The sequence below is a fragment of the Mercenaria mercenaria genome, chromosome 16, assembly GCF_021730395.1.
Source record: "Mercenaria mercenaria strain notata chromosome 16, MADL_Memer_1, whole genome shotgun sequence".
In the NCBI taxonomy this organism is placed as follows: domain Eukaryota; kingdom Metazoa; phylum Mollusca; class Bivalvia; order Venerida; family Veneridae; genus Mercenaria; species Mercenaria mercenaria.
The window spans coordinates 56602252-56614782 of record NC_069376.1 but is presented as its reverse complement, the minus strand read 5'-3'; the positions used below and the strand labels follow the sequence as shown (position 1 = coordinate 56614782).

General features: G+C 35.4%; 1 protein-coding gene across 4 annotated transcripts in view; it reads right to left on the bottom strand.

The window, feature by feature from the left end:
* The window catches only part of LOC123539859 (nuclear receptor coactivator 2-like), a 136646-nt gene that overhangs the window by 52206 nt on the left and 71909 nt on the right, over window positions 1-12531 (bottom strand). For all 4 annotated transcript variants that reach the window (XM_053527167.1, XM_053527165.1, XM_053527168.1 and 1 more), the window contains 5 exons: window positions 9376-9463; window positions 7484-7573; window positions 6567-6683; window positions 3557-3686; window positions 250-356 (listed from right to left, as the gene is read on the bottom strand). In XM_053527167.1, coding sequence (XP_053383142.1) covers window positions 250-356; window positions 3557-3686; window positions 6567-6683; window positions 7484-7573; window positions 9376-9463 — 532 coding nt within the window. The remainder of the gene's footprint in view (window positions 1-249; window positions 357-3556; window positions 3687-6566; window positions 6684-7483; window positions 7574-9375; window positions 9464-12531) is intronic.

The following is a 12531-nucleotide window of genomic DNA, read 5'->3' as shown; positions in this document are numbered from 1 at the left end:
AATCATTTATAAATTCTTATTTACTTTTACTTAATTATCCTGATTATTTTCTAAAAACTTTGGCAAAAATCTCTCAAAAGAACCTCATACAAGAAGAAATATTCTGTTTAAATAACTGCACTGGAAATGGACATCCAACAATCTTAAAAGCTTGCCATGAGCATGAAGTGGCCAGGTGTGCTCAAAAGTCAATCCTGATTCATACCTCCACAAGATATTTCCAACAAAACTTTTACTGCATAATCTTACCTTCTTGTAAATGTTTGGACAATTGTTGTAAATCATTTGTATGACAAAACTCTTGTATATTCTGACCAACAAAATCTGGGCAGCTAAATCGTCCTGGTGCTATTCCACTGAAAAAAATTTAAAGTCAAAAATGCATTTATTTCCAATTTATTATGCTCAGCAAGCAATCTTTACATACATGCTCATGGGGAACTAATTTATGTGGAGTTCATGGTCCAATGAAGCAATCCATGAAATTACATCCAAAATAATCTTTCTCCTTCTTCTGTCTTCAAAATTTGAAATAATTGGTTTTAGGTCCCCATGAATATCCATTTTCAACTTTTTTACCTACAAAATTAAATTATTTCACAGTCAAGAAAATTGCGTATGAATTCACATTTATATAACGCTCTTTGATCACAAGCCAACAACAACAACAACAACATTATTATCTCCAGATGTACAGTCTGTGTGACTGAGTACATTATTTCCCAGAGAATTTATAGTCATGGAGACCAACAATTCTAGTGACATTCACATCATATGGAATTAAGTGTTAATTGGTAATTGTTATGTATCATTTGCAACTCAAAATCATTCAATTCAAGACTGCCTTTAATGCACTACCTACAGTAACCACTGACAATGATTTGGGTTTTTCGTATCTTTTCTTCTTTTTTTTTTTTAAATGTTTTTATTTTTTTGTACAAGCCTTAGGAACTACAGACAGCCTGTTATATATTATTGTTATATAATCATTCCATGCGCATGTATGAAATGTATAAAACAGTCAAAACTGTCTAAAGCTATAACAGATTAACTACAGAAGGTAGGTACTGAATGTTTACTTTACAAATGGTGCCATTTTCAACAACACCTTTTCACTGAGAAATATATCTGCTGATTAAAGGACTTACAGGAAAATTACAACCTGCCACTGTTCATTCCCAATGCTGAATGGCTATACATAAATACAATACAGGATACTTCATGCAAAACTTACAACAACACAAACTATCTACTATTGGAGCTACCTTACATAGGGAAATCAATTTTTCCTCTAATGCACTTCTTTCAAATAACAAGGATTTTATTTATTGGTTGTAAATCAGCAGGACAGACAAAACTGAGTCTTTATCTCACTGCTAGATCAATGTGTGTGTTATATTACTGTGTTATTACACCTGTTATATCGTCTTCTAACAATAAAATTACGTAATTTTTAGGTTATTAATCAGTTTCAAGGATACAGTCTTTTTAAAAGAAAAACTAAAATTATAGACAAGTTTGAAGTTGGGTTGACAATTCTGCTTGTTACAAAAATCAGGTTAATAAGTGACTTTTAGGAAGTATTTATTGTAACATGCTTATTGGTAAAATAGCCATTTAGTAAAAATGTGATGTAATTTCCACTGGTCAAAACTGCTACCTTTCTAACATAATATATGTCATTTAATGATTTTCAAAGATTTTGTTGTTTTTTTTCTGTGAAATATGTCAAAAACTAGAACTGTAAGTTCCATTTTGAATCTAAGAAATGCTGGCAGTTTCCCAGTGTAGTATAAACAAGAAGACAAGTCACATTCATAAGCTTTTCAAATCTACTACTTCAGTCTTTTTCAGAACACCGTAATAGTAATAATGTCAAGTGAAATGACTCATAAACATGGCGTAACATTTCCATGTGCAGTGCAACCTCTGTAGAGCAACACCCTTTGGGAGATACAAATATTGACTGTTATGTAGAGGTTGTTGTTCTGGAGAGGGGAATTTGATATTATATTTCAGCTTAGGTAAATTTTGATGGTGTTGTTGTAGAGAGGTTTTTGCTTAAGAGAGGGCCGCTCTGGAGAGGTTGTACTGTACTTTTCACTTTTTGACGTACAAATAAATACATGAGGTTTTTTTCCTACACCAAGATGAAAATGTTACTCTGATAAAATAAATCAATTGTAGACTATTGAGCTATTGGATATGATGTGATATTCACCAGGAGAGAATAATACCGTCTTCTTCTGGTGAATATCATATCTTATAACATATTCATTTCTATTCCACATTATTAAGTTACAATGGTACTGGAAGAGTCAATATTTTTCCATACACTGACACCTGAATTTTATACTGAGTGAGTGACGTAATTTAATGTGTGTTGTTGCATTATTGCTTTTATTTAGTTCTGTTTTGTCAATCTTATTTAGGCTATTAAACAAATTTGTAATATTTATATTACATTTATACGTGTAGATACATATGTTATAAAAAGGTTATTATTTCTGCATTTGGGAAATATGCACTCGTTCTTTAGCGGACGAATACTACGCTCCTATATTTCCGTTGCAGAACTTGTGCGCAGTTAATAACTTATAAAGATGACATATATATAAATTTATATAGAGAGAGCATATGTTACAAGTTCCCAGCTTTTGTTATGTTTTCTCCAACATAGAAAATCTTTATTGTATACAGTCAGCTGAGAATGAAACAGCTGAAAATTTCTTTTCTGGCCTGTTTTCCTATATTTTAATTCAAATGCTTCTTCAAGTGAGAAAGAACTTTTCTCAGTAAAAAGTCAATAGAAATGGTTTGTCTACATAAAGACGACATATAATGTTGTCACTGTATCCACATTTCCTAAATCTCTTCTAAACATTTTCTACAAGTAATAGGTCAGCTGTTAAAAATAGCACATAACCCATGCTCCAATTGCTTTACCTAAAGCTCTTGGTTATGGACCAAGATTTTTAAAGGTCCGACGGGACAAATCCTAAACTGGCGCTTGTCATCTCTCTGTGAGCAATATTATTTCTACTCAGTAACTTCCTCAGCTTGACATGGCCACAGCTCACTGGCAGTGGATGACCTCTACAGTGCAACCAAGAAGAACCATTTGAACAACTTTGGCTGCAGACCATTTAAGGAAAATCTATGCCAAGTTTTATCATATTCAACTGTACAGTTTCATAAGAGGATCTAGTTTTAAGAAAATGGTTAACCAACACTTTCAAATGATGAAGAGACAGTTACCCCAATAGCTCATCTTCTGCATTTTGTCTCTTGTGAGCAGCGCCTTGACTTTTGACCTGGTGACTTTGACCTTTGACCTGGTGACCCCAGTCAGTAGGGGTCGTGTACTCGATAAGTACTATCAGCATATGAAGTTTGAAGGTCCTGGGTGGTTTGCAAGTAAAGTGCCTTCATGCAAAAAGTTAACTTTGTGACGAACAAACAAACTAACGAACAAACGGACAGACAATTGAAAACTAATACGCCTCCCTTCGGGGGCATGAAAAAAGGTATATCAAATACAAAAGATCTTGCTTACCTGATATCGCAGCCAATTATTTTTCCATTTAAATCCTGCTTTGTAGTAAATTGTTCAACTCCAAGCATTGTATTAGTCTTCTCTGCAAGAGGAAGTCTACGTGCAATACACACTAGACTGGAGGTCGTGTCTGAAATATCAAAGGTCACTTAATCATACATGACAAAAGTACGACTCAACTATCCAGGTACAGGTGTGTGGAAATCCCAGTATTTTTTACTTGTCCACTGACAAGTAAGACTTAAATATCCACTTGTCCGCGGTCAAAATTCACTTGGGCCACACCAAATTGATAAGTTGTTCATCGGATTTTTTTCTGAAAAATTTGAGGCGGCGAGCGAAAAAATAATTTAAATATTTTTTTTTGGTTTTTGAGAAAATCAGGAGCGAGCGAAGAGTGAAGAAATATATTTGTCTTCATTTGTCTCTCGACTGACTAATAAAAACCTTTAAATAGAATGTATAGCCCTTTTAAATTAAAAAGTAAGTCCCCAGGGGTTGAGAAAATCTGACATGCAGACGCACAAAAAAGCGAACTCGGGGGGGGAAGGTAATAACATTGTCATACAGTACACTGTAATCAAATAATGCATGCTTTTGAAAATGCTGTTAGAAAATATGTAATAAACAACAATGCATAACCTTACACCATACTTATCACATACGTATGTGACTTGAATATTTACTGCTATGAAAATGTAGCATTCTTAGCTAACTTTACAAAGTTTTTGATACATCAAATATCTATGTGAGTGTTACTAGATCTATTAAAGCTTCTGATTTGAAACTCAGAACAGTTATTTACTGTCAAAGTCTACACCAGGAGAAACAATACTCTTAATTCTGAATCTAGACAGAGTTATGCCCCTTTTTAACACAGAATATTTTTCATTAAGTTTTATATAATGACCAATAGCTCTGTACTTTAATAGCTTCTGACTATTATGCCCCTTTTACTGGCAAAGCTCTGATTCAGAAAAGTCGAGCATGATGTCCATGTACCTTACCAAAATAATGTAGATTGATGTTATCAAACAAAATAGTGTTTTTCTTCATCCAGTTTTCAATGAAATAAATCGATTTTTGGAGAATGTAATTTGGTAAACATTTGAAGAAAATGGCGTAACTGCATAAAGGGGAAATAACTTTAATGCAACTAAATATAAGTGTTATGATTTATTATAGACGATGTGGCGTAGTATCTATTTATTATTTTGATTAAAATCCATTTGAGAACAATCTGGGACTGGAATTATAAGCATTTATACACTTTTACGTCTGTAAAAAGTAGCGCACCAAAAATGTTGGATAGATTTTTTTCAATGGGGCAAGCGCAAGCCAAAAACAAACAAAAATATTTTTTTTTGTGTTTCTGAAAATATACGAGCGGCAAATCCGATGAACAACTTTTTAATTTGGTGAGGCCTAGTCCAGATTTTATTTCTGTGACAAAAAATAAGCTATCAGCACTTTTGCCTCTATACAAGGCTGAAGTCGCATCAGCGAGGGTGGAAACATGCAACAGATACAGTATAACAAAATCCCACGCCCAAAACATAGCCCATGCGAAGCCAGCTGAATGAAGAAAATCAGGACTGCTTGTGAAATGTTCTGTCCATTTTGTATTATACTCAAGATCTCCTTGTGCTTTTGATATTTGTTTTTGCCTGACTATTGACTCACATTTTTCTCAAACTCAACAAATTTGTCTGAAATTTTGCAAGAATTGTTTGTTTCCGGTTTCTACTCGTTGAGTTACCGTGTGCAAAAATCACTTGAGACAGAGACCAAGAGCCAGTCAGAATGCAGAAACAGATGCTAAACTTAGATGCATATCCATGTTCTTTTCCAAAACTGCGGCAATCAGGAGTCCCTCGGCGGATAAAACATGGATTTAGTATGTTATATCTTTTAATCTTCTCCATAAACTTGAAACAACAGTATTACTAAATTCTTCTTCTTGTTTTCTCAATTTATACCTGCAAATGTATGCTTGTCCGCTGACAAACAGAATGAAACTAGTAGCTGCATTCTATAAACGCTTGATGCCCCCGGTGGCATCCTTGTTGATACAACGCAACTTAAATCCAAAACGAGGTCAAGTTCAAGGTCAAGGTCAAACTGAGGTCAGGTGATGTCTGAAGATGAGGAATGGTCACGGGTTACATCTGCATTAGTATCAAGTCATTCTAGTTAGGGGTATTGATGCTAGACGATACGGTCCCATTTGGTTAACCTCGTACGGACGGACTCACGAACGAATGAACGGACGGACAGGACCATCACTATATGCCTCCCGCATCAGTAGATGCCAGGGGCATAAAAATGCACTTGTTTGACGGCAAAAAGTCCCGAGTCAGAGAATTTGGGACATAGGAATTCTACACCCCTGAGGAGGTCATTCCTTAATTTCATAACTAGAGACCCAGTCTGTTGTGGTTAGACCTAAACAAGCTGTTCTTCTTTAAAACTTCATAAGCAATTAACAGACCAAAACTGGTCACATTCTCCCTTAACTAAAGGATTCAAACCTGCAACCAGAATTATGAGTTCAACATCACTGTCAAGCTTTTTAACATTCTGTAAATTATGGATATTTTCTGGGTATTAATTTTTATGTATTTCTTTATATAGTATTATTTCATTACATCAGACCTAAATGAACTGATAAAATTCTAATGTATTTTATCTTAACTTTAGAAATCAATGACACCATATTCAGAAATAGTCATTTCAACCAAAACAAGGAAATTTAAATGAGCCGTGCCATGGGAAAATCAACATAGTGGGTGTGCGACCAGCATGGATCCAGACCAGCCTGCGCATCCGCGCAGTTTGGTCAGGATCCATGCTGTTCGCTAACAGTTTCCCCAATTCCAATAGGCTTTAAAAGCGAACAGCATGGAGCCTGACCAGACTGCGCGGATGCGCAGGCTGGTCTGGATCCATGCTGGTCGCACACCCACTATGTTGGTTTTCCCATGGCATGGCTCAAATGATTTTACTGTACCATTACTGTCCGAGTTTTCCGTGAAGGTATCAGATGGATGAAGTATGGATGAAATCTGCAAGCTTTTGTACTGATGAACATAGGTCTGTTTTGTTTCCAAATCATCGTTATCATTACCTGCAAGAAAGGAAAATGAGCCGCATCATGAGAAAACCAGCATAGCGCATTCAGTATTAAATCATCATATAGAATATGTGTTTTCCCCAAATATCTGAACCTAAGCCCGTGTTGAACTATCCAATTAACCAAATTGACAACAACTATCATTCTATACTTTATGCCCACTGATGACTACCTACAAAATCATCACTCTGCACACACTGACTGTCAGTAAACAACTTTTACCATATTTGTTATATATTTTTCGTTTTCATTCCAGGACAGATAATCAGCTATACATTATGCATCTGTATTTACTGATCTGTGTTACATAACACAACTTAATGATGCTTTAAATGCATTAACCTAAAATTTGCCTAACACTGGTAAACACAAGGTTTTAAAAATTTAAGCATCACTCTTAAACACTGCTGCTCACTCACAGTAACTGTCTATCTTTTACACACCCGTGTACACTTGCCAAACAGTCTTTATTAGGCATAAAAAAAAAAATTGTTTGTTTCCGGTATCCCGACCTACCCTAAATTTTTGGCCCGACCCTAAATGTTTTTATGGCCTTGGAGAATATTTTTTTCAATTTTTTAACAAAAAGTTGCAAAGCTGCACTTTTTATGCTTTAAGCAAGGCCAGTGATGTTAGAAATCCACTTACTGATGCTCTAAAGGCATTACCCCCTTATTTGTATTCATTTTTTGACACAAAAATAATTTCTGAAAAAAAAAAAGTCTCCCTTAATAAATTTTTTTTATAAAATTATAAACATGTAATCAGAAAAAAACAACTGTTAAAACACTTACATGAAGGCTTAATGAGCAAGCGACAACTGAACACACGACCTTTACCAACAAGATTGTCTGAGGGCCAACTTATTCCTCCTATACCACTACCTGAAAAAATTTTCAATACAAAACAATTTTACTTTTTTTGAAAGACAATAAACACTATGAACTAACAAGGTGCTAATGTTATAAAACCAAGTCTTGAAATCTGTCTAGCAACTCAACCATCCCATTTCTCCATTTAAAAAGAGTAGGCTCAGAATTAGACAATCAAATATCAAAAGTTTTAAATGATCTCTGAACTCTTCTAAAACACACAAACAACCTTCTAAAAAAAATTCTGCTGCCTATCAAATAGTTTTCATTTTTTTGAATAAAATTCAGTTTCAAATCTTGAAAGAGTAGTGTTTCTGACAAGAGGCATCAAAATAAAGTTCCTCTGACATCTAGCATGTGCAAGTATTCTTACACTAAATTGTAATCACAGACTCGAAACTGTTTTACTCAATAACTGGAGGTCTTGCACCTACAGTGGTAAAATTTCATAGGATGATCGCCCGTGATCAGTAATACAGTAATGATTGCCCGTGATCAGTAAATCAATAATGATTGCTTGTGATCAGTAAAACAATAATGATTGCTTGTGATCAGTAAAACAATAATGATTGCCTGTGATCAGTAATACAATAATGACTGCCTGTGATCAGTAACACAGTAATGATTACCTGTGATCAGAAATACAGTAATAAAAGCAGTAATTTTAATACAGGCAATTTTTTTCTTCTTAAGGTGAACAATAACGATTTTTTTTTTTAAATCGATATGCCACTAAAAACCTTTTATCAAGTGAGAATTTGACCTTTAGGTACAAGCCTTACACTACTGTTTCAGTTTTGCTTTTATCTCTGTGTCAGTACAAGTCCATGCTGCTAGAAAATGTTTGTGCTATTTGACTGGTAAAGTGCATGATTAAACACAAGAAACCTGACAAATTTTTACAGTCCTTCTCTTTGAAAAATTACATCATTAATTCTCCCAACAATGGTGACACATTTATTATTATTTAAACACCACTAAAACAAGATCTTATAAACTAATATACTTATATATACAACCATTAAACCATGATCGTAGCTGTTAACTGTTGTTATCAGACATGGACCTTACCAGAGGCTAAACGAAGAGTTTTTCTTCTACTTTATATAGTGTAAATTTTATTTCAAATAAGATGCCAGATTTTACACAGATAGTTACGCTTATTATGAAGTCTTCACTGTACAGTACATAATGTATTCACAGTAAGTTTGATACTGACACAAATGTGATTTTTGCTTCTTGGAAGAATTTAAACAATGTATTCTAAAATTCACTTTTTCAAGGACAGTTTTGGATATTTTTCAAACTTAAAGGCTTATAAAGAACTGTGACCTTGACCTTTGACTTACTGGCCCCAAAAGCAATTGGGGTCCTGCAGTCACCAAAGACAATATTCCTAAGTAGTTTGACTAATCTTTTCAGTTATTGATCTGAAACCAATTTTAGTTTAAAGATCATTGTGACCTTGACCTTTGACATAATGACCCCAAAATTTACAGGGTTAATATACACCTATGAAGTTTGATCACTGTAGGCCAAAGCATTTTAAAGTTATTGGTCAAACCCCAATGTGTCAGACAAGACTAACGAACCAACCTGACAAGACAGACCAACAGGAGAAAAATAGTATACCCCCTTTGAGTAAAATAGATTACTGTAGATTTTTGTGTGAGCCATTTGTCACATATTTCCATTCTGTCCAAATTTTCATTATGTGCATGCGAAGTGTGCATAATGGATGTTACACTTGATAAATTATTATTATTAATCTTTGGTGTATGCACAAAATATGCATGCTTTTATGTTCTACTTACTGACTGACATAGGCAGGAGGTTGTTGCTAAACTGTGCATGGTCCCCTACATGGATGATGTTGTAGACACTTTTGCCAATTAAATCATCCTGAAAAAAAGAAACACAGTTTCAATGATAAGAAAGTGGTGTGTGCAAGAGTTCAAAACATTTAAAGTTTGTTTACTTTTTGTTTATTTCATTTGGCTTAAGTGCAATTCAAGGGCTCAGAGTGCATATAGAAATAGAAGCAGATAGACTAGTTTCGCATTGAGCCCTCGAATTGCAAACGTAGCTCAGTGGTTAGAGCAAAGAATTTGTACTTTTGAGATTAACTGAAAGGAAATAACAGATTTGAAGTGATTTATCTTCCATTATCCTCCACTTTTGATTCATGAGGAAGTTGTCAGTTGCCTGTGAAAAACATGTCAGTATAGATACAGAATCCAAGAACACTAAAAACTTCATCGTTGCATAAACTGACAAGAAGAACTGTTGAAAAATGGTACTAAATCAAACTAGAAATACATTCTGCATGCCCATGTCGAGCCTGACCGCACCTTTGGCTCTAAGTGTGACCTTGACCTTAGACCTAGGGACCTGGATCTTGCGCATGACACTCAGTCTCATAATGGTGAACATTCATGCCAATTTACATCAAAATCCCACCATGCATGAAGAAGAAATGCTTTGGACAAACTTCATTTTGACCTCCGTGAACTTGACCTTTGAGATACAACATTAGGTTTGCGCATGACACTCCCTCTCATTGAGGTTAACATTCATGCCAGATATAAACAAGATTGGTCAGTGCAAAGTTATGGTCCGGACAAAATCGGACGCACGAACGCACACCAACCCGCTAAAAGTGACGACTATACTGAACTCACCCCAAGCGGGCTCGACAACAACGGTATTATATGCCTACAAACATTCCTGTACACCAACTGTACTATGCAGAAAGGCGGTGACTATTACATACAACAATAAAACACTAAGAATGAATGAATTTCTATAATCAAGCTTGAGTCATACTGCCGTAACACCACCTCAACAAGGTACTAAGCTCTAAACCTCTTAACTGATAGCCAGATGTATTCCCTATCAAGCTAACTAAGCAAACAGAAATTAATCAAGTGAGCCGCGTCATGAGAAAACCAACATAGTGGGTATGCGACCAGCATGGATCCTGACCAGCCTGCGCATCTGCGCAGTCTGGTCAGGATCCATGCTGTTCGCTAATAGTTTCTCCAATTCCAATAGGCTTTAAAAGCGAACAGCATGGAGCCTGACCAGACTGCGTGGATGCGCAGGCTGGTCTGGATCCATGCTGGTCGCATACCCACTGTGTTGGTTTTCTCATGGCACGGCTCAAGTAGTTTTTTACACTATTCAAGGTCTTTTTAAGTTGGAATATCCTAGCCTAGTGTTACCATAAATCAAAATTTAATTACCTGAAAGTCATAATGTACTTGGAGTATGACCCTCATAATTTCTTAAACATTTCAACCAAATTTAGACTTGAATGAGACAGATTGGACTTTATTATCATGGTCCATACAGACCAACCATGCATAACTTTCAGGACTTCTTAGACTAAAGGATTTCCCTTTGCATTTCAGGACCAGATTTTCAATGTTTTCAAGGATTAACAATCTGAAGAGCAGAAGAGTAAAAAATCTAACTCTTATTCATTTCTGCTGACAAAACCTTTCCAAAATGTCTTTCACTTTTACCAAGTGATTTTACTCCAGTCTAACCCATGTTTCCAATGCTGACTTATTTTTTGAAATAACTTACACTCTGCTTGCCAATATCAATGCCTGTTGGCCCCCTATTAGTTAAACCATGATACCAATAACATACAGTCACAACCACTTTTTTTATCTACAGAACTTCATTGAACTTACATAGTTTTTAAGCATTTTTTTACGTATTTTCAAGCATTTTAATGAGACAGGAAAAAAGCACGTACTTTCCTGGATGTTTTTTAAGGAGTTTTAAAGAATAGGCATCATATTTCTGGACTTTCTGAGACTGAATGAACCCTGATTATACATATGCAGGTTATTACATAGTAAGGTTTCAGCCTAGTTACAGTCAGGTTGTGCATTCAAACCTTCAAGGTCATGAAATTAATGCTTCTCCTCAAGAGTTACCAGTGTTTGTTTCTCACTGGATCATAGGTTACAAAACCTGATAATGGAGATCCATCTCAAAACTAATGCATGTGACTGAATGGTTCTGAGCATAGTTTTAAAACTGACCAATGACATGCTTTCATTCTGTGACTGATCTGCAAACCTAATTTTGATGGTGTACCTTCAACTCTTACAAGCCTTAGCATTTTTTCACAACTGAGGTGAAATAAATATAGGTAGATGACAACAAGAGGACCATGATGGTCCTGAATCGCTCACCTGTTCCCACATGACCCAGTTTTGAGTATGACGTCGTTTTTTCTATTATTTTACATAGTGACCTAGTTTTTAAGCTCATGTGACCCAGTTTTGAACTTGATCTAGATATCATCAAGATAAAAATTCTGACCAATTTTCATGAAGATCCATTGAAAAATATGGCCTCTAGAGGTCAAAAGATTTTTCTAATTTTAGACCTACTGACCTAGTTTTTGACCGCAGTTGACCCAGTTTCAAATCTGAACTAGATATCATCAAGATGAACATTCAGACCAACTTTCATACAGATCCCATGAAAAGTATGGCCTCTAGAGAGGTCACAATGTTTTTTTATTATCTGACCTACTGACCTAGTTTTTGAAGGCACGTGACCCAGTTTCAAACTTGACCTAGATATCAACAAGGTGAACATTCTGACCAATTTTCATGAAGATCCATTCACACGTATGGCCTCTAGGGAGGTCACAAGGTTTTTCTATTTTTCAACCTACTGACCTAGTTTTTGACCGCACATGACCCAGTTTCGAATTTGACCTAGACATCATCAAGATGAACATTCAGACCAACTTTCACACAGATCCCATGAAAAATATGGTCTTTAGAGAGGTCACAAGGTTTTTCTATTATTTGACCTTCTGACCTAGTTTTTGATGGCAAGTGACCCAGTTTCAAACTTACCTAGATATCATCAAGGTGAATGTTCTGACCAATTTTCATGAAGATCTTGTGAAATATATGGCCTCTAGAGAGGTCACAAGG